The sequence below is a fragment of the Chelonia mydas genome, chromosome 22 (assembly GCF_015237465.2).
Source record: "Chelonia mydas isolate rCheMyd1 chromosome 22, rCheMyd1.pri.v2, whole genome shotgun sequence".
Lineage (NCBI taxonomy): Eukaryota > Metazoa > Chordata > Testudines > Cheloniidae > Chelonia > Chelonia mydas.
This window is the reverse complement of record NC_051262.2, coordinates 8329920-8357074: the sequence shown is the minus strand read 5'-3', so window position 1 is coordinate 8357074 and position 27155 is coordinate 8329920. Positions and strand designations below refer to the sequence as shown.

The following is a 27155-nucleotide window of genomic DNA, read 5'->3' as shown; positions in this document are numbered from 1 at the left end:
AAGTCTATTTCATCAGATTCTTATTACTGCCTCTTTATGAGCAAGCAAAAGGACTGGAGGCTGGAGCCGGGGCTGGCAGGTAGACAGGGGAAGGCGGGCGGGGCCCCCCATGAGGACGTTTCTACCTGATCACTGTTTCCCTATTTAACTAAGAACTGTGTCTTGAGCAAACCTGCTGCCTAATGACTAACAAAAGATAATAAGGGCAATCAGCCCTCTTGACTGAGGAGCTGAGCTGCCCAGCAACCATGGAGTTACACAATAGTTCACAGGCATTGTGGAAGGCTTTGTTTTGCTTTCTTTTGAAGCACTGGGTACTGGCCACTGCCGGAGAGAAGATACAGGGCCTGGAGCCTGAACTGAAACCCTGAGCCCTATGCTTGGTGGGTTTTTTTGGTCTCCCAAGAAATGAGAGACACCAAGAATGCTCTGTGAAAGGACAGACAGACACGTAGAAATAAGGGTTGGAGAGAAGATATTGGGTGTCCCGCCCCTCAGGAAGTGCAGGATTGTTCCCCCGAATGTATGTGCTGGGATTCTAGTTGCGACAGAAATGCTGGCACTGATTGTTAATAGAATTAAAGGGTCATTTTTCTTCTGTCAATGTAGACCTTGAAACATAAGCTTTGTAAAACCTGTGTTCCTTCCAAAACTGCAGATCAGCAGAAGTGTTTCTACAGATGTGATCATCTCTGATCCTCTTCCTTCCTGGTCCGACTCCCTTCCTCTTTCTAACTCTCCGACTCCTGCCTATCCCTCGTGTACATTAATTTATACACAGTCCCAAACTTTTTAGGGGGGCTGTCTTTCCTTTTGTAACCATCAGCTGAGGCCCAATCCAGCAATCCTTATGCTAGCAAGTTTCAGAGTAGCAGCCGCGTTAGTCTGTATCCGCAAAAAGAAAAGGAGGATTTGTGAGCTACACGAAAGCTTATGCTCAAATAAATTTGTTAGTCTCTAAGGTGCCACAAGTCCTCCTGTTCTTTATGCTAGCAAAGCTTCCATTGGCTTCAGCAGGGGCTGCCTGCACATCAGGACTGTAGGATCAGGTCTTTGATATTTCGGGGCTTGATTTTCAAAGGTGTTGAGCTCCCGCCGTTCCTATTGGCTCCAGGCCTTTTATGAGCAACGCCACCTAACCTTCACTCAGTGCCTACAACGCTCATTTGCAAGTGCTGCCCCTATTTCTAGACTCCCTTATCTGATATTCCATCGGAAAGCAAAATGGGAAAGGGCGTTCAGCTTCAGCCAGGGAACGGTTCTTACGATCCATCCGAAATAATGCTACCTCCTGTAATTTCTTCCTCAAGGAAGTCTGTAACCTTGGAAATATCCAGAACTTGCCTGCAGCGACACCATCCATCCCGGCTTATCTCCCCAGCCTTAGCCTGAACCCAATTGATCATAAATTTCAGTTTGTTTTCTTCTCGGAAGCCCAGAGGAGGAGGGAAGGGCTAGGGAGTTTGACACATGCACTCTTTCTTGTCTGAGCTCTGCAATGAGCAGACTCCCTCCTCAATCCTATCAATGCACTTGTAAGGCATTTTGGATGGATTATGTTCCTTTTGCCCTGGTACAAGCATGAAGCCTTAGAATTCCACCTGACCTACAGGAAGTGGACGTGACTGTCACAGGAAATTAGTGTCATTCAATGGAGTTCATCCTGAAGGACAACTGGACACTTATGACTTGGGACTAAGCAGTCATGATTTTAGTCTCAGCTATGCTACGGACCTGCTTTGAGATTGTGGACAAGCCATGTCACCGCTCTGTGCCTCAGTTTCCCCTTTGCTTTGTCTATTTAAATTCTAAGCTCTTTAGGGGAAGGGTCTGTTTCTTACTATGTGTTTGCATAGCGCCTAACACAACGGGGCCACGATTTTAGTCGGGGATACTATAAGACAAATTAATAAGACTCTGTAACTGCATTTGCCACCCTTTCGTACCTGAAGATTTCTTTCTTAAAGGGACACAGTTAGGTCAACTTTAACTCCATATTTTTTTTCCACAAAACTTAAGACCAACTGTAACGTGTCTCTGGTTTTTGTTTTGATTCCCAGCGGGAGCACACGGATATTTTATAGATACACAAATGAGCATTCCCCTGCAGCATCAACCATCCAGACACTGCAACACTGTGCTTAAAGCGTGAGCGCCTGAAAATGAAACTGACCTAAAACTGTCTCTGAATTAGTGACCGAGCCCGAACTCCACTCTCTGGGGATGTGTGCATGTGGTGTCCCTGCCCCTCCTCATGAGAAATGAAAGTGAAACTCACTCATCTATTTTCATGGTCCAACTTGAAATACAATAAGCAAACACTGCACCGACAGACTTACAAAGCACCATTTCTTTTCAGTCTTTCATTTGTAACAAACCCTAAGGTAGTGTGGTCTGTGGGTAGAGCACTGGACAGGGACTCAGGAGACCTCGGTTCTAGTCCCATCTCTGTCACTAGCCTGGGGCGTGACCTTAGGCAAGTCCTGTCACCTACCTGTGCCTCAGTTTCCCCACCGTGAAATGGGGATAATGCTACTGATTGCCTTTGTGAAATGTTTTGAGATCTATGGATAAAAACTGTATAAGACCTAGGCATTGTCATCATTAAGGTAGCATCTTTAATATAGAAAGGAATTTCCCTCTATATGATGATTAATCCGATAGTGTCTCTTTAAGGCACATCTATTGGGGAAGGGCAGATAGCCTGGGGCACCAAGTCTACCACCACTGTTTTGCCTCTCTCGTGGTCTTGTGGGGCTATGGGCCTGATACAACTCTCATTCAAATCAGTGGAAAGACTCATGTTGACTTCAGTGGCAGCTGGAGCATAGTATAACAGGAGCTCTCGTGCAGAATACAAATTATTACATCTACCCAGTAGCCTGGGTGAGTGCCCTGGAATATACCATGATGATAAACACCACCAGGAAGCAGACATGCTTATCTCTGTCCCAGAGCATCCTCCAGAGGCTGCCAAATTCAGGAGGCTCTGTCCAAATTCCCATCAACCAGGACAAGCTACCTGCTTCGAAGTGAGCCCTGTGACTTACAGAGTGGGCTTTCTGTTGCCTCTGGATTTTGTTTCATTAAGGGGCTAATACCCTGGACCCTTCCAGACTGCAACATGGACTGTATCCTTCTTAATGGCAAAGCCCATACAGTAACCCTGGACATCCAGGCGCTTTTTTACATGACTGAAAGACTACATCTTACACAAAGACATCCTCCTGCTTGGGATTTCCCCTCCTCTACGTTCAGGACATCAAGCAACTTGGCAAGGTCTCTTTCAAGCATGGTTCTACCCTGAAAAGTGACCGCCCTACAGTGAGCGGTTCCGTGTTCACTGGGTCCCCACTGATTTCCATACTGAATGGTGGGGCGAAGAGCTGAGCGCTCAGATGGGGCTGGGAAGAGGTGGGGAACAGCTGCTAAATGGTGCATGCTCCCTGGCTGAGGGACTAAAGCTCCGCTACAAGATTCTGTGGTGGCAAAAGTTCCTCAAAGCCTATGAACGCCTTGCACCGCATAGCACCGACTATACTGATGGCCATTTTTATTTCGCTAATGGCAGCTCAGCACTGGCGCTGTCCAAGGTGGCTGGAATCTATGCAGAGTGACAACGGCTTGAGGAGCAGGAGCGGCACACTTGGATCCCGGTTTACCGATTTCCTCTGTAGGCTTTGGCCAACCCATGTCCTGAAGGGGAGCCATCCCAGCGAAGCGGGAGACACAGGGAGGATGCACTGCGCTGAATGGCACAAGGTCACGCAGGTGTTGCCCCAGCTGGATTTGTGAATTACGGTACAACTCCAGAGTCCACCCATGTCAGGCTGTTTGCTGCCCTGCGGGGCCAACTCCAGTGAATCCCACTGAGTTCCTTTAAAGGATGACGCAGGGCAGGAGGGATTGTGAGGCTCCGGGTCTGTAGCTGTTTGACTCAGAGGCAGGGCACCACGCTCCTTCACCATCCCCATCCCCGCACTGTCGGAAGTAGAAGCCAAAATCTTCACTATGCTGGGCTCAATTCTCCAGGTCTTTTATACGCAGATCCAGTAATACTGCTGCAGTCATTTTGGTGCTACAAAGCATGTCTTTGGCTCTGCCTCCCCATCTCTTGTCTTGGGAATGCCAAAGAAATGTTTGTTCAGGCAGCCTTTTGTCACACATTCTTCTGAAATGCCCCAAATAGGCTTTAGCAGGGTGGTCACCCGCTCCGGCCTTAAAGGGCTTAAAACAGCCCAGGAGAGGGCTGTGGCTGGGAGCAAGCAGTTCCCAGGCTGATTGGGGGAAGCAGGCTCAGCTGTGGCCACGCCCCAATCAGGGCTCAGCTGGCCCTTATAAGAGGGCATGGGCCAGGAGCAGACAGTCTCTCTCTGCCTTTAGAGGGAGAAGGGCCTGGCTGCTGGGGAGCATACCTGGGTACCTAAGGTGGAGCAGGGCTGGGGGAAGGCCAGAGGAGCTCTGGCCTGGAAAAGCCCCAGGCTGTGGACCTGGCAGATGGCCTAAAAAGGGGTACTGGGATTGCAGGGGGCAGCCCATGGGTAGGCAGAGGCAGCAGATTCAAAGCCCCCTTGCCTGTGATGGTTGGCTTATACACTGCAGTCTGCCCCAGTGTGCGGGGGCTCAGTGGTGACTGGTAGTAGCCAAAGACTGAGGAGAGGTGGAGATAGTGGGTGGGGGCTCCCTGGGAAGGGGAGACCCAAAGACTGTGGGGGTACTGCCAGGGGGCAGCACCCTGGGTAAAAGGAGCACCGGAGTCCAGGAGGGACATGGTGGCCAGCGGCAAGCAGGACACCGGCCTGCAGAGGGCGCTCTAGAGGCTGGAAGAGCTAATTCCCTGAGAGACCAGCAGGAGGCGCCGCAGGGGTGAGTTGCTGCACTGTGACATAGGCCCATCTCTTTTTCCATACTACCTGTAGGAAGTTATGCCCCTTCTTGGACCATGTCATTACTTACTCTGAGTCCATTTTACTTTGAATAACACTATGCCCCAGCACTGGAGTTACTGCACCTAGAGGGTAAGGGGAGTCTCTGTCTTGCTTTAAACCTTCCTTGCCTTAAATCAGGATGCAGGCATACACTTTGCAGACAGTCTCTGGGGTCCAGCAGCTACATCACTGGATTTGGATTGAGGATGCCTGGGTCCTATTCCCATTCGCCTTGGACAAATCACTTCCCCTCCCCACTGAGGATAATTCTACTTAGCATTCTTTGTAAAGCACAACCAGACCTGGTATCATTCTTTAGCTGTTCAGGCAGGCTGCAGTCAAGTCCAACCACTTTACTATCTCATCGGCAGGCTCCCCCACAGCCCAGGGCAAGGTGCAGAGGGACAGATCTCTGGATAGAATCTGAATTCAGCAGGAGGAAGCATTCTCATTCACTACACTGGAAAGGGAAGGGAGAACCTCCGTGGCTGATAGCAGGGCTGAAAAATCTCGGTTTCTTTTCTCTGCTTAATCAGTGACCACTTTGTTTAAAGAAAAGCATGAAATTACCACTTAGCCTCCCCAAAGTACTGAAAAATGATTTTTGTATCAGGAGCTTTAAGACTGAACAAGGCCAGAAACTCAAATCAGAAGTTACGAGAAGGCACCTGGGGAATTTATTTGCCTTTGTCAAAGTTAAGAGTTCTCTTAAAGGGACAGCAGCCACCTTTTACAACTCTTGACTGCACTGAAGACAGGTGCTGGTCTAAGAACCAGTTTAATTTCCTCGCAACAAATGTGACAACCACATGCAGAAATGCTGCAGCCGGTTTATAAGCGTTTTGAAAACTGGTTGGCATCGATGAGGCTTGTACTGGGTCTAAGAACCAATTCAGTTTCAACTGGTTTAGTGTCTGTGTGGACACAGACTTGCTGAAATGTTCAATTATCCATCCCTTCTAATATTCCCATAAGGAATTTCCCAGAATCCGCTGCTTCTGGGAGCTGTAATGGGAGGTTTAGAAGAGGCAGCCAGAGGACACTGTAACTGAAATGGCTTACACCCACGCTAGCAGCGTTCTGTCTGCAAGGATTCTTAAACTAGTTCAGCGTGGCTCGTGTGGACACACTGAACTGTCTGTGTTCAATTACAAATGGTTCAATTTCCTGGTGTAGATACCGCCTCCCACCTTCCTCCACTCCCCTTTCCTGCTCACGGCCCCCATGCAAGCATCTACTCGCTTCTCCATCTCTCCCCACCACCTCAAGAGCCTTCTCCTCTGCAGCGTCTATGATCTGCTATATCACTGTCTGCAACATCCTCCAACCTCCTAGTTGACTTTCCAGGCCAGTTTAAAGCAGCGTATGGCTCCCTTGTCTACACTTCAACATCTCTCTCCCCCTGCAGTTGGCCTGCTGACTAAATGCTTTAATTCTACTGCCGTGCAACTGTTTTCTGTAGTTTATACCAGGGACCTGCAGTGAACCATAACTCTGCAAAGCGTTCTGGGATGCAGTTTGTATGGAAGGCACTATACAAAAGTTGTACTGTATTGATTATGCTGTTAGGAAAAGTCCTCTTGGTAATATCCATGTGTTAGCTGTTAAAAATGATATCTCCAAACAAGATAGCAGAGGGGGAAAACATAACCTCAAATACACAATCAGTGCTTTTATTGCAGACCACATAAAGGATGCAGTGCTATCGAGCAGCTAGGGCACTAGGATGGGGAGTCAAGAAATGTCGGGTGAAGTCACAGCTCTATTAAAAGCAATGGGAATTTTGCCACTGACTTCAACAGGGCAAGAGTTTTACTCCTGAGTCCTATTCCCAATTCCGCTACTGACTTGCTGCGTGACCTTGAGCAAGATTCTTTCTGCATAGCATCACTAAGATCTGACCTTCCCTATCAATCTGCACAGCTCAAACTCTCAGCCAGGCTCTCAACATCTCACGTCTCTGTAGCCCCTTTGACAGATGCAATCTTGTTCTGCTCAGCTCCCTTCACAATGGTTAGGCTGCTGCTGAGCACAGACCAAGCCCACCATGCCGACCAATACGGTCTCACGGTTTCCTTGTGCCCCCCCCCCAACTGTCTGTATCCATCTGTCGTCTCTTGCCTTATATTTAGATTGACAGCTCTTTAGGGCTTTGTGTTATGTTTGAACAGCACCTAACACAACAGGGTCCTGGAGCATGGGCTCCTAAGCACTGAAGTAGTAATAATAAAATCACTTCATGACCTGTTCCTCAGTTTCCCCTCCCACTCTTTGCCTGTGTAGACTGTAAGCTCTCAGGGCAAGGGACTGTCTCTTGCCATGTGCATGTACAGTAGCTAGCATGGAGTGGGGAAGAGGCTGTAATTTTGACTGGGGCCCCTCGCCGCTGTTGTATTTCAAGTAATACATCATCATCCTAATCACAGCTAAGAACATGTTATCCCTGATCATAGCTTTCAGGGGGAAGCGTGTTAAATCCTTTCTAACACTCCACATCAGGGCATGCAAATTCTGCCTCTCACATGGCTTAGCCTGACGGAGCGACCTCAGCTGCTCTCTCGGCGTGGACTACTCTACACGAAGGCAGGGTGGAGAATAAAGAGGTTTGAATGACTGAAGAGAATTCTTCAGCGGTGAAGTTAATACATCTAAATTCACAGGGTCAACGCAAATTACAACTCATTAGCTGCATCATTCCCTTTTACACAAACACGGTGCGCTGATGGAAGACCTATAGGCCAGATCCTCAGCTGGTGTCAGTGGGCACTGCTCCGTAGAAGTCAACGGGGCTACGCCAATGTAGAGCAGTGGAGGATCTTGCCCCATATTTTCTCTATTATGGTGTTTTATATTAGATTAATGGAGTTACAGCTCCAGAAGGGGACTCAAAGGAGCTTAAAACCAATGGGAGTTCACATGTCAATTTCAGTTTAATGATGAGTTTCTTTTCCTCTGCTTTGCGTTCTCTAGGAAGGTAGTCAACACCGTAGGGACGACCAGGCCCTTTCATGAAAACAGCTCATCTGTAAGCTGCTGCCAGCAAAGAGGAAGTGGCTTGTGAATCTAAAGTGAGAACTCCCAGGGGTTTTTGATTGCTGCCTGATTTTAAAGCCCACAGCATTTCAGAGCCATTTAATCTTTAATCACATTTACATACATCCCCTCACAATGTGTGTCTGCTTTATTGATCAATGTACATCGAGGGACGGGAAGCTCTGAAAGATTCGGAGTATCTGATTATTCGCATCCAAGTGTTCAGGGGCCAGGTTTGCAAAAGCGGCTAGTGATTTTGGGCATCCATCCTCCATTTCCGGAAATATTGACCCACGTGCTTACCACCTTATTCTACAGGGGCGGTGAAATTTGGCATGGTTCTGGCCTGAGAACGCAGCTCTCTTGGGAAATACGTACAACTTCCAGCTTCTTGTAGGTGGAAAAATACCCCAAGGATGCAGTGTTCGGCTTACGCCACCACATTTTAACTAGAACGGAATTGGTGTGTTGAAAATTAGGCCACATGACGGACAAAATAACGAGCGGTTGGCCTATTCTACCCGTCATTACCTTTTGGGGGCCTTAAAAGAAACGACTTTGGGGAGAAAATAAGTTGAGCACAAGCACAATAACTGCTGACAGACAGAAGGAGAAGGAGACCATCTGGGATGAAATGGGATCGGACTTCCTCAGCACCAGCAGTTCCAAGCCACTGCAACTCACTTCTTCTCTTTCCCTCCAAAAGGACAGTTATGACCAACTTTGATTCTACCTAGGAGACTGTCCGACAAGGAGGCTTGCTTTCTAAGAACTCTCTCCAGCTAACAGGCAAGGGAACAAGGGATGTTGTTAAAATGAAACTTTACTTAATATTGCATGTTTCAAAGGCTTGATCTGATTTCCCTTTTTTCTGTATCTTTATTAAGGGTTTAAAAGGCCTGACAATGGTGGGTTTGCCACGGTATTAAGCAGGCCCAGGTAGGTCTCTTTATACCAAGCCTTGAATCTTGTTATCCAAAGTCCTATAAGCCGGGTCCTGCTACCTTCACTCGCTAACCCGAATCTGGGTTATGTTAACACATTTGGTCTATATAGTCCATCTAAATATATACAACAGTGGCCAATCTGCAAATAGAACCCAGGTCTCCAGGGGAGTCCCTGTCCAGTGCTCTACCCATTAGTCCACACTGCCTTTTGTATTTACACATGAAAGAATGTAAAAAACCCACATTTAGACAGTGTTAGGTTGGTTTCACTTTCAGGTGCTCAAGCCCTAGCACAGTGTTGCAATGTCTGTGACATCAGTGCTGCAGGGGAATGCTTGTTTATTTATAGATATAAATAGTCCCACTAGGATTTGGAAAAAAACAAACAAACCATAAACGCATTACTGGTGGTCTTAAATTCTGTGGGGAAAAACAATCATTTCAAATTTGACCTGAACTGTATTCCTTTAAGAGTTCTTTAGATACTCATAGAGTCTTTTTATCTGTTTGTATTACTGTAGTTCCCCTTCCTCCACAGATTGTGGCCCCATTGTGCTAGGTGCAGTACAAACACATAGTAAGAGACAGTCCCTTCCCCTCAAGTGTTTACAATCTAAATAGAGAAACTGAGGCAGAGGGAAGGGAAGTGACCTGCCCACAGTCACCCAGAGCAAGCCAGTGGCAGTACCAGGAATAGAATCCACATCTCCGGAGTCCTAGTCAAGTGCTCTAAGCTTTGGTCCACACTGTTTCCCAAAAGCAGTGGTTCTCAACCTTTCCCATACCAGGACCTGTAGGCATCCCCACACCTAATTGGAAACTGCTTCTCATTCAGCAATATGGGAAGGGCAGGTTGGTCATGAACCAACCTCAGGATGAGAACTCAAGATCCAGACGTACAACGGAGAAACAGGGGCCACTTCACCATGGCAGAGCTCAGACATCACGATGGGGTGACGGGTCACCAAAAGCCGGGTCCTGCTACCTTCACTCACTCTGATCACAATGTAGGCAGCCTCACTGAAATCAACAAGGGCCAACCACGGAACAAAGTGCTATTCCACATAAAAGTCTCAGGATATGAACACCCTGGGCTTAAAGTCGCACAGCTGTGTGTGGTTTCAGCAAAGTAATTAACGTTTCTTTCTTTGCAGCAATTTAAAGTATACAGCCATCGCCGTTACAGATCAGCCCCATCATGGTCCATCTATTTTGGCTTCCTGTCACTGACAGTGACCGGCTCCAGCACAAGAAAATGTGAGCTAGTCTGCGGCCCCCAAGAATGTCTCATCCTAACCCCTAATAGTTTCAGGTTGGCTTAAGTGCTGAAGCAGGAGAAATTGTTTTTAAAACCCCAATGAGAGCAGTAATAAATAATAATCCTAATAATATTTCGCATTTTTGTAACATCATCAGAGAATTGCTGTGTGCTTTACCACCCCCCTTTCACAGCTGGGGAAACTGACGCACAGAGGGGCAAAGTGACTGGTCCAAGGTCATGCTGAGTCAATGGCAGAGCCTGGTACAGACCCATGAGTCCCCATTAACTGCTAGATTAGCCCACAGAGTTGCAAATGCTTCTCGCTGCTTGCACAGATCTGGGTTCATGTATGGGGTTGAGTTTTCCAAAGAACCCCCCCGACACAATGAGATTTGTGCTCATTAAAAAAAAAAAAAAGAGGGTGGAATCCCCAAACTACTGCTGGTGATGAATATGCAAATCACCAGCTTTGTGATGCTGCTAAATGGTGTCACAGCGCTACTGAGGGGCAGCCCCAAAGTCGTGCTCTGGGAGCCGTTCCAATGAGTTCAGTGGCCTTTGGATGATGCTCCTGCAGAGCGCCAAGCAGTAAAAGCTTGGCTACTTGTCCTTTCGACCCATAACTGACTTTATCAATTGGGAGAGGGACTGCTGGCTAGGAGAATGGGGACCCTTCCCTGATCTGTTTATCTTTTTGTCCTTCCCCTCTCTCTGGTTTATGGCTGAGATCTGCACTTTTCATCAGCAGCTCTCAAAGCACTTTAAAAAGGAGGTCAGTGCCAATATCCCCATTTCACATATGGGGAAACTGAGACACAGGGTGTTGTTCAGACTTGCCCAAGGTCACCCAGCAAGTCAGTGGCGGAGCTGGGAACAGAACTCAGGTCTCCTGCATCCTCATCCAGTGCTCTATCCGCTAGACAGTTAGTCACGCACATCCCACTGAAATGTAATGAGATGGGTACCTAAATTCCTGAGGCCCTTTTGAAAACGCCAGCCTGTTTCTGGCACTCTGTACATCAGCAGTTACGTCTCTTCAGAGATCCAAAATGAATGAGCCCCTCCCCTGGGCGGAGCTAAGGTAATTACGGGGCAGAAACAGGGCCCTCTATCGAGACCCGTCTGCCTCCGAGAAGGCAGTCCAGCTTTACTTTGCTGGCCTGCCATTGGTCTTCTGCCCACACTGCAATTCCGCAAAGAGGCCACCTGGTTGCCCTGCTTTTTAAAAAAACATCCATAGCCAGCTCTACAACAAAGGCACCCTCGTGCCCTACCTGGCGGGCCAAACTGCTCTCACGCACGGCAGAAATGCAAACCCCAGCACCCAGACTGGACCTGGCCCAACCGCCCCGGCTGCCTGGACCACAGGCTCTGACCATTGTGCGTTAAAAACCAAGTGACAAAATCAGACATTTTTATTTAGAGCCCAAGAGGCAGGACTGGCTTGAGGATTATTTTGGGGTGTGGGAATCTGTCAGGTGATCGCTCTTGGGATCTCTACCCTCAGTCCCCATCTAGCTGCTCTTTCATCACCTCCTTGTTTTCACGGGACCCTCTGTCACAGCTGCACGTGGCGGAGGAGATGGGACTGTTAATTAAAGAGGCAGGCCAAGATTCCACATGGGACCGTCGGGTCCGACAATGTGGGACCGCTATGGCTGCACTAGCTGTGTAGGGAGAGAAAGGGGGTGTTTGGTTGCTCCCCAGGATCAACCCCACAAGGCCTCCTTCCCCAGATCACTGAAGCAGCCCTTGTGGATCGTGTGCGTTCTCCTTCCCCTCCTGTGGTTGTAGTTTTCTCTTCCTTCCCCATGCAAATGGTCAGGAGAAAGCCAGATGGGCTGGCTCTTTTCCCAGTCCTGCTGAGGACAGAGCAAAGCTTGATGATTTTCAGACTAGGAAGAGACAGCAAGGCTGGGAGCAGGCACCAGGGCAGCTGCAGACTCTGCTGTCCTGCAAAACAACTGATTGCACATCTCTAAACTGCGCTGGATCTTCGAAGATATGTGATGCCCGTCCTGGGGCTTTCACGCCACCCCTCTGTGAACCTGCCTTCTACATCCCCCCAGAGGCAGCCGAAAAAACTGCCCCTTGTCAGAAGCCTTGCATGAGCTGTTTAACTCCAGAGGCTAGCAGGGGTGAGATTGGCTGGTGCGCCCCAGATAAAACCTCAGCCACATAAATTGTCTGGGTCTCCATCTTCCCAGGATGCTGGTTGCAGTCGGCACTCGCTTAGCAACTCACCGCCTTCCACCACGAATATACATCAGGCCAAATCCCATTCCTGGTGTAACTCCACTGAAGCTAGTCGAGTTACACTGGGGTTGAGTTTGTCCCATTAGCATTCAGGAACAAGCGACACCCACTGGGGGGACCAAATGTTTCAGCACATGCTGATGTTGGCCCTGCAATTAAGGTGCATGACAGGGAGTCAGAAGACCAGGTTCTGTTCCCAGCTCTTCCACCGCCTTGTCCTCTCCGTGTCTCAGTTTCCCCATCTGCCAAATAGCACACCATCCCGCCTTCCAAGGCATTGCCATGAGGCTTTACTCTGTTAATGTCTTTAAAGTTCTTTGAGTTCCTCAAGTGGAACACACCAGAGACATTCTGAAGTATTATTATTCTAACACTGACAAACCTCAGGAAGGAAAATCATTCCAAGGATACCCTGCACCTTCTAAACGCTCTGGGAGAGAGAAACGGAGCTGGGTGGCCAACATGAAGCCTTCTGCTCACAGGCCGCCGTGTTAAAAAACAACAGTCTAACCCAACCCCAGCCCAAGAAAATCCTGGGATGGATCAAGAAGCGTGGTGACTGTAAATCACCAGCAGCTATTCCAAATGCCGCATAAGAGTCTAGGGAGGCCACAAGTAAAATACCGTGAACGGCTGTGGCAGCCTTATTATATCATGGCGATTACAAGAACCAGAGAAGGTGGAGCAGAGGGCAGCCAGCATAACGACACAGGGAGCTGGGGAGCTCGGTTCTTTGGAAAGGTTAAAGAAACTCGGCTTGCATTCACTGGCGAAGAGGAGAGAACTTAAGCTGAGAAAGGGCCAGGCACTAAAGGGATGTAAGGTGCAATTCCTTGACCTGGAGAGTGGTTAATGTATGCAATCAGAGGATTCAGAGAATAAAGAGTGGGGCAAGGTGCAGCTGTTACCACAACACTATGGGGGACGCACGGGGCTGTAGCAAGATGGGATCCCAGTAGATACAGTGTCATTGAGTTAAAGGCCAGAAAGTACCATGAGATCATAGCCTCACCTTTGGTATAACGCAGAACATTCAGTTTCACCCAGTCACCCCCACTCAATAGTTTGGGTTAGCCTACAGCATTTCAGCCTCCTGGAGGCTAAAACTGGGCCACAGGCTGAGAAAAGGGGAGACCAAGGCAACCCCTGGCCCTGAGGCCCCTGCAGTGGCAGGGGATTGATTAGGAGAGAGAAATGATTGGGTGAGATATGCCCAGGTGATCCTAGCAAGCAATCGGTGCCCCATGCTGCAGAGGAAGGCGAACCTCCGGCCCAAGGTCCCCGTCAATCTGACCCAGGGAAAAATTCCTTCCTGACCCCAAATCTGGCATTCAATTTAACGCTGACTGTGAGACCACGACTCATCAGCCAGACATCTGATAAAGAGGATTCTCTGCACCACCTCAGAGCACTGGCTCACTGCGTCTACTATCCCGTCTCCATCTCTAGCCAAACCCTGATGCCGCAGAGGAAGGCGGGGGGAAAAGAACATCCCAGAATACATCTGGTCACTTATACATTGGGGAAAAATATTCCTTCCTGACCCCTGCAAGAGACAAATTGAAGCCCTGAAGCATGAGACTGCGTTATAGCCATTGTTTTAATACACCACGGCAAGTGTTATGAGCACATTGAGGGCAATGCAGAGCTTCCTGTTCTCTCCCTGGCCCATGAAGTGAGGGAATGAGCAGGGGTCAGAAGGGACTACCATGACCATCCAGCCCAATCCCTTGCATAGCCAGGCCATAGAATTTCTCCCAGATATCTTTATAAAGAAATATGTGATCTAATTGTAAAGACTCCAAGCGATGGGGAGGCCACATCTCCCCTGGTAAGCGGTTCCACTGTTTAATTACCCTTGCTGCTAAGAAATTGCCTCTTACTTCACGGCTGAATTTACCGCTCTTCAGCTTCCAGCCACTGAATCTTCTTGTGCCTTTGTCAGCAAGACTGAACCTCGCACCCGGATCTCTTTGCACGAGTAAATACCTAGCCACGCGATCAAGTCACCTCTCAGCCTTCTCTTCACTAAGCTGCCTGGGTCGAGCTCCATCACTTGGCTTGTTTTCCAGCCCCTGGATCATTTTTTGTTAACCCCTCCTTTGAACTCTCCCCAGCATTTCCACATCTCGCTTGATGTGTGCCCACTAGACCTGGACATGCTATTCTAGGGCCAGCCTTACCCATGCAGTGTACAGAGACAACAACGCTTCCCTACCTGCCAGTCCCCTTTTTGTGTGCTAATATGTATATGTGCTCTAATTAAAATGAATTTAGCTAGTTTGGCACAAGAGGGCTGGGGACTAAAAACCCTCCACTTATCTGATGGGCAGCCGCAGGGAGAGCTTCTCCCTGCCAATATTCCTGAAGCAGGATGTGGAGCAGTGAAAGGAAAGCCCGAACTGCCAATCCTCCCAATCCTCGCCTCTCTGCGATCAGGCAGCCTGTCTGAGATCACTGGGTGGGATTCTACAGTCTTGGGCAGGTAGGAGGCGGACTACGTGATCAGAATGGTCACTTCTGGCTTTGAAATCTATGAAGATTGGATGCAAGGAGGGAGGGAGGAATGGATAGAAGTTTTTTTTTAGGGCTTGGTGGGCATGGCCTTTCATCCCCAGAGCTCTGCTCCTGCAATCAGAGCCGCTCGCTTGGACCCCTGTAGTCTTATCGAACCCAGGAAGCTGGAGGTGATTGTGCTAAGGGGACCTGACTTCAGAATCAGGGCCTAACATCTGGGTGGAGATCATCAACTGAATGCATGTGAGCCAAATTTCCATCAGAAGGCCATAAACTTCAGGTCACTCCCAACCTGGGCTGGCACCAAATATCTGCCCTGAAACAGCCTGTGTGCCTTGTCTACAGTGGCAAGTTGGCATTCTGCTGCAGAAACCTCTTCCAGTTACCACATGGATTGGCAATATGATCACAGATTGGCAGAGCTGCAGGGGTTATTCAATGGGGTTAGCATCCCCTATATTATCAGAAAACACAGCCCCCTGAGTGGCTGGCACCACTTCCTCCCTGTGCCCACTTTCCAAAGCAACTGCAGGCACCAGTTACACTGCAGACCTGATTTCCCCATATCTAACCTGAAGTTGCTCTGGTTATGGCTGGGCTTTTCCAAAGGAGCCTCAGGGAATTAGGCACTCATTGAAATGCACTGGGATTTAGGTGCCTAACTCCAATAGGCTATTATGGAAAAGCCCAGTCTAAAGCTCTCTCTCTTAGATTCTTATCTGGCCCCCACTACCATGGTATCTGAGAGCCCCACACACTAATGTTTGTAGCCTCACAATCCCTTTGGGGGGCAGGACACTGCTAGTATCCCCACTGTACAGCTGGGTAACTGAGGCACAGAGACAAGTAAGTGACTTGCCCGTGGTCACACAGGAAGTCTGTGGCCATGCAGATGAGAGTCCCAGACTAGTGCTGTGAGCTCTGGACCATCCCTCCTCTGCTGAGGAGCTGGTCATAAACCCAGCAGACTGAAACGCCTAATTATCCAAACTTCCAGTGTTACAAACGTTCCTCAACCCGCCCCAAAACTTGCAGCAAGGCGGGGTTGGCGCATACTAGCTGGCCAAACCCCTCCTCTTCAGACTGAGCTTTCCAGACCAGAAACCAAGAGATTTTCCAGCTCACTGTTTAAGGACTGAAAAGCAAATAGGATCAATTAAATAACAGACCCTCTTCCCCAAAACTTACTTCCCCACTTCCAATCCCTCCTTACCTACTATCAGACTCTTCTAAAGCACTTTGCAAACTACGCACACAATTATTTCAACTGCTATGGGCACACAGCCACCTCTGGGGTGGAACGCAGCAGCAGCAAATAACACCTATGTTGGACAGGAAGAAATGGGGAACACCTAATGAATTACTACAAACTAACCAGCCATCGATTGCCTACAAAGTACACGGCTTTAAAAAGTCAGTGATAAGGAATGATTCTTTTAAAATCATCTGGAGCTGCACCTTCACGGACATCAAACACTTATTTAGGCACTAAACGCAGTGGCTAGGTTTTTATGTTGGGCACTGAAGATCAGCTGCGTGGGTGCCCAGCCCTTGATAACCGGGCCTATAAAGTATAATTCCCAACCCTCATGATAATTAAGGCCCCGATCCTGCAAACACTTAGGTGTGTGAGTCACTGTATGGTGCAGAGTCCCATTGAGTTCTGGGATTTTCACCACCTTGTTACACAGCAAGGGAGATTTAGGATAGACACTAGGAAAAACAGCCTAACTCTAAAGAGAGTGAAGCCCCGGACCAGGTTGCCTGGGGAGGTTGTGGAATCCCCCTCATTGGAGATTTTTAAGAACAGGACGGCCAAACACCTACCTGGGAGGGTCTACATTTACTTCCCCCCAGCGCAGGGGGATCTCTTGAGATCCCTTCCAACCTGGCAAGGGTATGATCCTATGAGGTAACCTTCAACTGCTGGGCTAATCTGGGTGTGTCCCACCTAATCAATTCCCTGCCATTACAGGGGGCCTTAAATTGGGCCTCAAGTCCCTCTCAGCTGCGGAGCAGGCTATGAAGGGCTGCAGGCGCCCAGCAGGGAGAGGCGCTCGGCCCTGGGCTGCTGCAGCAAAAGAGGTCTCGGGGTGGGGGTGGGGGTGGGGGTGGGGGTGGGGGTCCTCTCTCTCCCCATGGAAACCTGCACCCCAAACCCCTCATCCATGACCTCACCACAGAGCCTGATCCCCAGCCAGAGCCCTCATTCCCCCCCAAACCTCTGCCCCTAGCCCTGACCCCCAACCCTCTGCCTCTGCCCCTGACCCCCTCCCAGACCCCACACCCCTCATCCCCGGCCCCACCGCAGACCCAGGGGGAGGCTGGGAGGGCAGCCGGTAAAACAGGGCCCGGGCTGCGCGGGGACGGTGCAAGGGGCGGTGATTTCAGGGCCGCGCAAGGGCCATGCCTTTCGGAGGGGCCGGCGCCACGCGGGAGCCGACGTGCGCTGTTACTTTTTTGCAAAGGCGGGGGCACGGATCTGTGGTTAACCACGTGGGGCCTGGCAAACGCCTGAGCAGCGGGGCAAGGAAATGCAAGGGGGAAGCCCCCCCACCCCACTCCGGGCAACCAGCTGCAAGGTGCATTGGACTCAGCTGGCCTCCTTCCACCCCCCCTGCCCAGGACAGCAGCAGGAAGCTGGCCTCGCTTACCTTGGCCACGTGCAGCCCGAAAGAGGGGGGTGACGAGGAGCTGGGGGCCCAGGGGGAACCAAACACTCCGAGCCCCCCACGCGGGCAGGCACCGTCTCGGATCACCACGTGGGGGCGGCGGCCGGGCTGATTTATAACCTCACACAGCACCACCTGCTGGCAGAGCCGCAGCACTGCAGCCCGCCATGGGCAGGGCCACCCTGCAAATGCCCAGGGCTGGGCTGGCGCTTGCCATGGGGTAGGGGGGCGCATGTGCTTAACTTCAGCCGCCTCATGCCAACTACTCGCAGGCTTAAAGGACGGGGGAGGGGGGCTGTGATAGGGCTGCCCTCTTGGCTGGCACTGCAGGGATTGAACCGGGAACCTCGTGGCTGGAAAAGCATGAATTGCAATAGCTGGGGCTAATTCTATATCTAGTAGTGCGTCTGTAGCAGCCTCCAATCCTCTGTGGCTTGGCACAAAGACCTGTAACACACGCACAAACAAACACACGTTTGCATGATCTGAGGCTATATTTGCTTTGGTTCCTATCTTTTTCCCACCCCCTCTCCTTCTGCCTTCCCTGCTTGTCTCCAGGGGTGGAGGCTGCCGGTTGCTCCCCGCAGGGCAGAGGCGGCTAAGGGGAGCAGAAGATTGAAGTGGTCTGGAGGAAGAAAATCTCAGGGAAGGGTAGGATGACCAGATGAAAGGGAGAAAATCTCGGGACACTTGGGGGAAGCAAAAAAAAAAAAAAAAAAGGCGGCTGGAGTTGCAGAAGCAAAAAAAGCAGAGCAGCCAAGGCCACAATATTGGGACAAATGGCGTCCCGACCGTGCATCGGTCGGGACGCGGGACAAAGACCTAAAAATCGGGACGTCTGATCACCCTAGGGAAGGGGGGCAAACTATGGAAAAGGCAGACTGAATGCAGCAAAAGGGAGGCAAAGACAGTGGCTAGCAAGTCAGGGCAAGGCAGAACTCAGCCAGCTGCTGAGCTTGTGTTCTTGGGTAGTTATTCCCCGAGCTGGTGCAGGGTGAGCAGGTCCACCACTACTCTTCCCTTTGATGCAACTTGGAGTGAAACATTGCACAGGGCTGAGCTGCCGGAGTTGTTCTCATTGACTAGCTGGAGTTCAGAGAGTCCTAGATTCCAAGGTCAGAAAGGGTGATTGTGATCATCTAGTCCAACCTTGTCACAAGCCTTAGGGCTTCCCTGGAAATATTCCTAGAACAGAGCCCTGAGAAAAAACAGCCACTCTTGACTGAAAAATTGCCCGTGATGGAGAATCCAATACAACCCTTGGTGCATCGTTCCAATGGTTACCTATTCTCACTGTTAGGAATCAACACCTTATTTCCAGTCTGAATTTGTCTAGCTTCAACTTCCAGCCATTGCATCGTGCTATGCTTTTCTCTGTTAGATTGAAGAGCCCATTATCAGGTAGTGGTTCTCCCTGCAAGTACTTACGGACTGTAGTCATGCCACCCCTTAACCTTCTCTTTGTTAAACTAAACAGATTGAGCTCCTTGCTTCTCATCGCTATCAAGCAGGTTTTCTAATCCTTCAGTCGTTCTCGTGGCTCTTCTCTGAACCCTCTTCAATGTGTCCCCATCCTTCTTGAATTGCGAGCACCCAGACTGGACACAGGATTCCAACAGTGGTCCACCAGCGCCAAATACAGAGGTAAAATAATCTACTTGAGATTTCCCCTGCTTATGCATTCCAGGATGAGTGCTTTGGGCCACAGTGTCACACTGCGAACTCATGTTCAGCTGATTATCCACCATCACCAATGTTTTTTTTTTGTTTTGTGTTTTTCAGTTTTCTGACTGAAAAAGAGCCCCTGCATCCTCTAAGCAAGGGCCATATTCTTTGTCCCTAGTTATAGACTTTTACATTTAGCCATATTAAACCACACACGGCTTGCACCCAGCTTACCAAGCAATTCACTTCACTCTGTACCACTGACCTGTCCTCTTCATTATTTCTTTCTCCCCCGTTTTCTGGGTCATCTGCAAACTTCATCAGTGGTGATCTGTTTTCTTCCAGATCCTCGATAAAGATGTTAAATAGCATAGGGCCAAGAACTGATCCCTGGGGGACCCCACTAGAAATGCACCTGCTTGATGATGATTCCCTGGTGACAATTACGTTTGGAGATCTATCCGTTAGCCAACTTTGTAAGATGCGCCCTTCCCACACTGACCCAATGTCCCTGAGTCCCACAGCTACATGGTGCAGGGAGTAGCCCGGCTGCAGCTCGCTTCCAGGGACAGAGAACTGTGACAGACAAGGCTCAGAAAAGTCAGGGAGAATCCCTACAGAAATAGGGTTAGAAAAAAAAAAAAAGATCTTGAGAGAGAGACACTTGGCGAGATATTTTTGCTAACGTCCTTTGATTTTCCTTAAGAATGCACAGAGCACAGAAATCAGTGATGCCAGCTTCCCCAGCAGTGCTCCAAGAACAGGTTCCAGTCACGCCCTGGTGAGAGACCACGTCTGAGGATAAAGCAGAGAGTTTATTCTCTGTGTCCCCTTGAGACTCTGGCTTCTCTGCGGAGATTACCACTTGACAGGCACCAATGGTGCTGGGGGTTTCTGTGATGGGGACAGGTGTCTGTACCACCTCCCCCTGACCAAGGGCTTTCACTCTCCACAGACTGCATGCTGGGTTTGAACCTGTCACCTAGACTGTTGAGGCGCCAATCCAAGCCCCTGCGGGAAGAGAACTGACCAAATGCTTTGTTACTTACACATTTAGAAAAAGCCTTTAATCATTAATATTTTATTCCGCTTTGCTTCTGGCATCCACTCATCAATTTAAAATGAACCCCACCCACACCTTTTCCATCACATTCTCCCTCTCCATTTCTCTCCTCCTGTGTTTTGCGTACCATCACAGCTTTATTTCTGTGTCCTTCTCTGGCCAGGCACCAGGAAGAATATGCATGTCCTCTGGGATTAGCACTCTCTGGTTAACTACTCCTTGTGGGACAGCTCAGACATCAGACCACTCATGTTTCACCAAAACGGAGATGCTGATGTATTTATCTTTCTCCTCAGGGGATGGAATGGTGCAGTTCACTATTTTATCCCCCTAGATTCAACTGCTGCTTTCACTTACTTCAACCCCTGGTTAATTTGATCCTCCATCTAATTCGATCAGCACCTCAGGAGCTCAGTCATTTGTGCTAGCAGGAAGACAGCTTCCACCCTTTCTTTTGATCAATGCCGATCCCTTCAGGAAGCTATTACAGGATAATTTGATCACTGGCCATAAAAAAAAAAGCAGCCATTTAATTGCTGAGGGCCAGATCCTGTTCTCAGTTACTCTAGTGAAAACTTGGAGTATCCCCGCTGTCAAATTCTTTGGTGGCATATCTGGGCACAGCTCCATTGGCTTCAGTGGGTTTGCACAGCTGAACACGAGATCAGAATCCAGCCCTAAGGCTGAACCGTAATTCTGCAGTTAAAGAAGAGAGAGACCAAGGAAGCCCCTGAAAATAAAAGACAACAGAGTATGACTAACGGGCATTGGAATCTGGAGGACATTCCCCAGTAGGTCAGGACCTTTTGAAAGTAGAGTCCATTTTAGGGCTCTGCAGTATTGTCTTTAACTTTCTGGGGCTGACATGAGCAGCCTGCTCTATTCGATGAAAGGCCTGATCCTGCAAAATGCTGAGGGAGTAGAAAGTGAGAGTTGCTAGCAGTCCCCAGGCTCAGCCCCCAGCAGTCTATTCCAAGAGACCCCCAGACTCACTGATCCAAAGCCAGTAAAGTCAATGGGAGTCTTTCAGCTGACATCAGCGGGTTTTGAGACTCAAAGCCTATTACGCTGGACTGAGCGGGATCGGGGGATTTTCGCTCTCCCTCCTTCATTCCATGCTGCAGAGCTGGCCATGTTGTTGTTTATTATTGTTATTTAGCATTACCTCTCTCCTCCCTATTCCCCCACCCCACCCCAAATGTCAGCTGCATCTGGACATTATCCATAGCGGTGAGGCATTCATACAAGCATGTAATAGCCATCAGGCAGGGATGAGGACCTGTGTCATCTGTCTGCCACCCTTCCTCCTCAGAGACTGCATCTCCTCCGTCAGACTCACAGCAGGACTCCAGAGTTAGATGGCCCAGATCCTCAAAGGTTTTTTAGGCACCTAACGCCCATTGGGAATTAGAGGCCTAAATACCTTTGAGGATCTGGGCCGTTGTTCTCAAACTCACTTCTCCCCTGCAGGGGAGAGCAGGCGTTTACTGAAGAATTAAACAAGAAAACATTATACAAGCACAGATCCACCCCCACCCCCCGATATGACCAGTTCTCCAAGCTTCACAATGAGGTACTACAACCAGGCTGAACGGCAACACGGAACATTTTTTTAATGTATAGTCAGACACAACCTCCCCCTCTCGTCCCTCCCAAACAAGTCAAGGACACCGGAGGGCCTCCGGCCATAGGGCTATCCCAGAACCTCGATGTGAAGCACGTTTCTTCAGTTTTGTCCACCAAGAAGGAAACGAAATAATAAAGCAAGTTAATTTCTCCCATAGCCACACACGTGTCATACAACCAGCCGATGGCCAAATCAAAGGTGGGTGACGAGTTTTTGTTTCTTTTCTGTTGACTTTTTTAGTTTGCGGTGTTGTTGTGTTAACGCCCCAGGCTGTGTAGAAAAGGAGGAATGACGAATACTTGTTGTTATACATGGTTTCCCCTTGGAATAGCCAAACCTGCAAAGAGACGCTGCAGCTTCCACTTTTCCTTTTATGTTTGGTTGGTTGGTTGTTGTTTTTTAATAAGTGTCTCCAACATGTAAATAACCCAAGGGAAGGAGGGGACAAAATAATAGGCAGGAATTGATTACACAATCATCAATAGACTCTATCATCTCTTAGAAGAAGACCAATACACAGCTAAGTCCATATACAGCATGCAGGAATGGCAGAAGAAGGACCCTGCTGAGAAATAATGTGGCTAGAACGCTAACAAAAAAAATAATATATATATGTGTGTATATATATATATATGTATATATCCCATAAAAAGAATAAGCATATCCATCCAACTCAACCTACAGTGAGCACACCTTTTCCGTTTCCAAAACAGTATGTATATAGCATAGTATCTTCTGCGTTAAACACCAGAGAGATGGATGAAGTTTCAATAACGCTGGTGGAGGAATTTTTTGTAAAACCACCCCCCCCCCCCAGGACTTGTTGACTCTTCACACCAATTTTGCAAAACCCCTAAGACAAGCTGAGATTCCACCTCTTGCACACCTAGTTAAGAAGAACACTATTTGCTTGCTTTGTTTTTAATGCTTCATTAACATACTTCTCTTTTTTTGTTTTTGTTTTGTTTTGTTGTTTTTTATGAACTAACAGTTCTAGGCTCATATCAGAAAATATAATTAATAAAATTAAGAATGAATCAGATCCCTCATTCTCCATGATGTCCGTGTGTAGCAGAATGAAGAAATGTTTAACAACCGGTTTGCTTTGTTCCTTTTCATGTGTCTTGGCGGCGTCAATTTTTGCTTGTTTGTTTCATACTAACACGAATGGCAGCACAGTCCATGAAAAGGAGGGAAAATCTCAAAAAAAAAAGAAAAGGGCTTGTGCGTCTGTATATGCATGTGCTGGAGCGGCCGACTCCGTAATCATCCGTGTGGGAGAGTTGAGCGGAAAGAAATAACCGAGCCAGCTGCCTTGGAATGGGGGATGTGGTGGGGGGGCGCGGGGGGAGCCGTTCAGCCAAATGTACTGGTTGGTCCTTGGTACCGGCACACTTGTCCGTTGCAGAAAGCAAAGGAAAAAAGAGAAAGAAAGAAAAAGATTCAGCTGTGTCAAAACTTCAGTGAGAAAAAACTGGATTTTTTTTTCAAAATTCCCTTTCCCCCCCCCCCCCACTCCCCCTCAGATTTTCTCTTTATTATAACGCTTATTTTTCTTTTTTAAATGTTATACTTTTTCTTCTTCTTGTTGCTGTGGTTGTCGCTACTCCGCAGAATCCGCACTTGGGTCAAAACTTGAGGAGCAGATGCAACAGCAGGAGGGGAAGCAGCCCAATGCAGACAGCTCTTCTTGACGTGCCGTTGTTCCCATCATGCACTGCTCCAGGGCCTGCAAAGGGGGAGCAGGGAGGGAAAAATCCGACGGTGTTAGTCAGGGGAGTCAAGAAATAAACAAATTAGCCCTGGTTAATTCATAGAAACATAGGGCAATGTCTGCAAAAGTAACCTGGGGCATGTCAGTCTTTGGATGCCCACCCTGAAATGACTTAAAGGGTACGTCTAGTCTGCAATTAAAAACCCACGGCTGGCCCATGCCAGCTGATTTGGGCTCGTGGGGTGGTTGAATTGTCATGTAGATGTTCAGGCTTGGGCTGGCGCCCGGGCTCTAGGACCCTGCAAAGTGGGAGGGTCCCAGAGTTTGGGATGCAGCCTGAGCCCAAACGCCTATGCAGCCCTTAGCTCCAGTCGGAGTTAACCAGTACAGGTCAGCCACAGGTGTCTAGTTGCAGTGTAGACACACCCATTGAGGCCAGAAAGAAAGTGCTAAGTACCCTCTTTCAGGGACCTCTCAAGTGTTTCAGGCTGAGCACCCAAAATCTATAGTCTCTTCTGAAAAATCTTTGCCCAAGACCTCTAAGATGGAAACCCTGCTGGATCCTCCACTCCATCTCCTGAAGGACAATGCAGGTTTCTACCTACAACACATTTTTTTACCTGCCTTCTCCACTCCAGTTCTAGAAACCTCAAACCATGGTGCTTCTAGCCCTTCCCCTGAAGAAGCTATTCCACAGCCTAATGCATCCTACTGGTAAGGAACTTCTGATGTTCAGTCTCAATTCCCTCTTTCTTAGTTTCAGCCTGTTGGTCTCATTTATACCACAGCACATCACAAGCGTTCCTAGTACTCATGGCAACCCACTTATTTTATTTATTTATTTTTAATCTCTCCTATGCAAAAGGAAGGCTGATGGGGGACAGCTCATCCTAACTACACGTTCTAGTAGAGGAACATCATCTGTGGCACAAAACTGACAACCATTAAGGTAGATGGTCTGGGCATTTCTGTCTTTCACAAATCCAATTAAGGGCTCACTTCTGCGAACATCCCATGGCTGGTGCTTGACTTCAACAAAACTCCAGGAGCCAGCTGTGTGTGCTGACTTATGGATGGGAGTTGGGTGGTATCTGAATATGTTGGTACCCAAAGGACCATGAGCCCTGTGTCAGATTTGGAGGTGGGAAAGCAGGTGTGTTCCTAGACGTGTCCTGCAAACCTGGAGAAGCAGCTGTGTGCGGGCGTGTCTTTCACACGTACAACTGGGAAAATGTGCTTGCAGGTGGGCCCCTCGCATGGATTTTATAACAGGCAAAATGTCAAGAATGAACTCTGATTCAAGCCACCAAACTTTGAGGCTGATTTCTCTCTATTTTTTTTGCTGGAGAAAAATTACATCCAGCTGAGAACTTCGTGCAGAACTGAGCTGAGCACTCAGAGATTGGACACGATGTGGCAAAAAGAGGAAAAGATGCCACTTGCTGGGCTCATGTAATCTTGTTTCTTTCCACCTCCTTTCCTGTTTGTTGGCAAAGTTAATCGTGGGAGCACTTATTTAGTGTCCTTGGGCCTCTGTGGTGTGTCTACCACAGTTGGTAGGGAAGTGCACATGAAATGCAACAAGAATATAAAAGCAGCTATTCTATGTCCAGGTTTTCAATAGTAGCAGAGTGATTTTTGAAGCAGGCAAAGGGACATGATGATTAAGCAGAGAAGACATAAAGGCCCATACCCCAAACAATCCCCAGAGGTCCCTGTTTTAGCCCCAGGTTCTGTTGCCTTGTCACTCCTATACATTCCTGTTTTACTTGTCTCACTTCCCCATGGCACTATGGAAGTTTTCATGGAGATAAGACCTGACCTGTTGTTAGAAGATGTGTTCTGCAAAAAAACCAACAATAATTTTTGTCCATCTTTATGATTAACAAGGTCTCCTGGGCTCCAAGTTTCTTGCTTATTGATAATTTCCCCCTTTGCCCAATGAACCAGAGAACCCCAAATGAGAGGAAAAGGGATGGAGGAACATGGCTGCGAGGGATATATTATTCTGTTCCTCTCTCAGAGGCCATTCTTCCATAGCGTAAAACCATGAGCCACATTCTTCCAGCTGAGTTCTACCAAACAAGTTAACATACATGCAATGGAAGCCTCAGAGATGGGACTGACCTTGTGGATTGGACATGGGACTAGACACCAAGGATTCTTGCATTCAAACCTGAGCTCTGAAGCTGATTCTTCCCCTCCATGGCCTTGTGCCAGTCACACAGGCCAAAAGGTTCAAAGGAGGCCACTGATTCCAAAATCAATGGCCACTTTTGAAAACTCAGCCCGCGATCCCTTCCTCAGTTTTCCCGTCTGTATAAATGGGATAGCAATACTTCCCTACCACCTTGGGGTGTTGCGAGGATTAGTTAATGTCTGTAAAGTTTGCCGTTCTTGGGAGTCACTATTTGTTCAGCTCAGACAATAATAACGCTAACTAAAAGAAAGACACAAATTAAAAACTGCAAACTCTAAGTGAGGGGACGAATTCTGCACTTGATGGAGTTAGAAGGGATGGAAGTGAGGACAGATTTTAACTCGATAACTAATTAGTTTCATGCCGTTATCTCCCCAATTCTCCTAAAGTCCTAGGCTCTACCGTCATAATAATAATAATTGTGCTGTTTAAAACATAAAGAAATGACAAGGCAGCTGAATACACTGAAAAGATCCCAAAATCAAGATGAAAATGTTTCCTAATGAGATGACTGATGGGGAAGATCACTTAGTAACAGGAGCAGGAAGTCCTACTGACCCTGAGAAAGTTAATGGGACAGATCCTCAGCTGTTATTGGAGTAACTGCTGTGGAGTGGGGATGCAAAGTTGCCTTTAAATCACATTTAGGCTCCTCTGATTTTGGGGCTGCTCTCACTGGCACCAGTTGCTTATGGGCCTAAGAGGCTATACCAGCAACTGACGATTGCTTGGAGAGCAGAGATGTCTGGGTCACACTGCCTTTTTCCCAGCCAGGCTCCGTTCCCCCAGCCATACCCACTTTACAGCACTAGCTGGGAGGAGGAATGGCAGAGGATCTGCTGTGCAAGAGAAGATGATTGCATAGCCCGGTCAGACTAGAGGGGGAGAAGGGACTCAAAGCTTCCTCACCGAGTAACTAAAATTGGCCCAATGGCTGATGTTTATACAACACCTTCCAGCCAATGAGTGAAAAGTGCTTGGCAAACTTTCCAAGCCGACTCCAAACTTTATATAGACAGGGATCTCTTCCCCATCACTGCAAAGCATCCACCTGCCTTAAACAACCTTTCAAAAGTTCACAGCAACTTTGCACAGCTACCCGATACAGGAAATGAAGAATTCCCCCATTCAATTGAAATGGCAGCAAGAATGATAGGTAAACAGGGGAACTGGAACGGGAAACCACAGTTCATAGATTCCAAGGTCAGCAGGGCCCATCTACTCTGACCTCCTGTATAACATAATTAAAATCCCTACGCTCGTGAAACAGTC

The 27155-nt window shown here is 48.5% G+C and overlaps 1 protein-coding gene and 1 long non-coding RNA gene across 13 annotated transcripts in view; both read right to left on the bottom strand.

Moving 5' to 3' along the window:
* Positions 1–18636, bottom strand: part of LOC122463534 — a 45069-nt gene extending 26433 nt beyond the window's left edge. The window contains exon 1 of the long non-coding RNA XR_006286983.1: positions 17597–18636. This is a non-coding gene — a long non-coding RNA (uncharacterized LOC122463534). The remainder of the gene's footprint in view (positions 1–17596) is intronic.
* A 3294-nt stretch (positions 18637–21930) lies between these two features.
* Positions 21931–27155, bottom strand: part of NTM (neurotrimin) — a 682503-nt gene continuing 677278 nt past the window's right edge. For all 12 annotated transcript variants that reach the window (XM_043533929.1, XM_037882399.2, XM_043533930.1 and 9 more), the window contains 2 exons: positions 23543–23698; positions 21931–23363 (listed from right to left, as the gene is read on the bottom strand). In XM_043533929.1, coding sequence (XP_043389864.1) covers positions 23598–23698 — 101 coding nt within the window. In that variant the 3' untranslated portion in view covers positions 21931–23363; positions 23543–23597. The remainder of the gene's footprint in view (positions 23364–23542; positions 23699–27155) is intronic.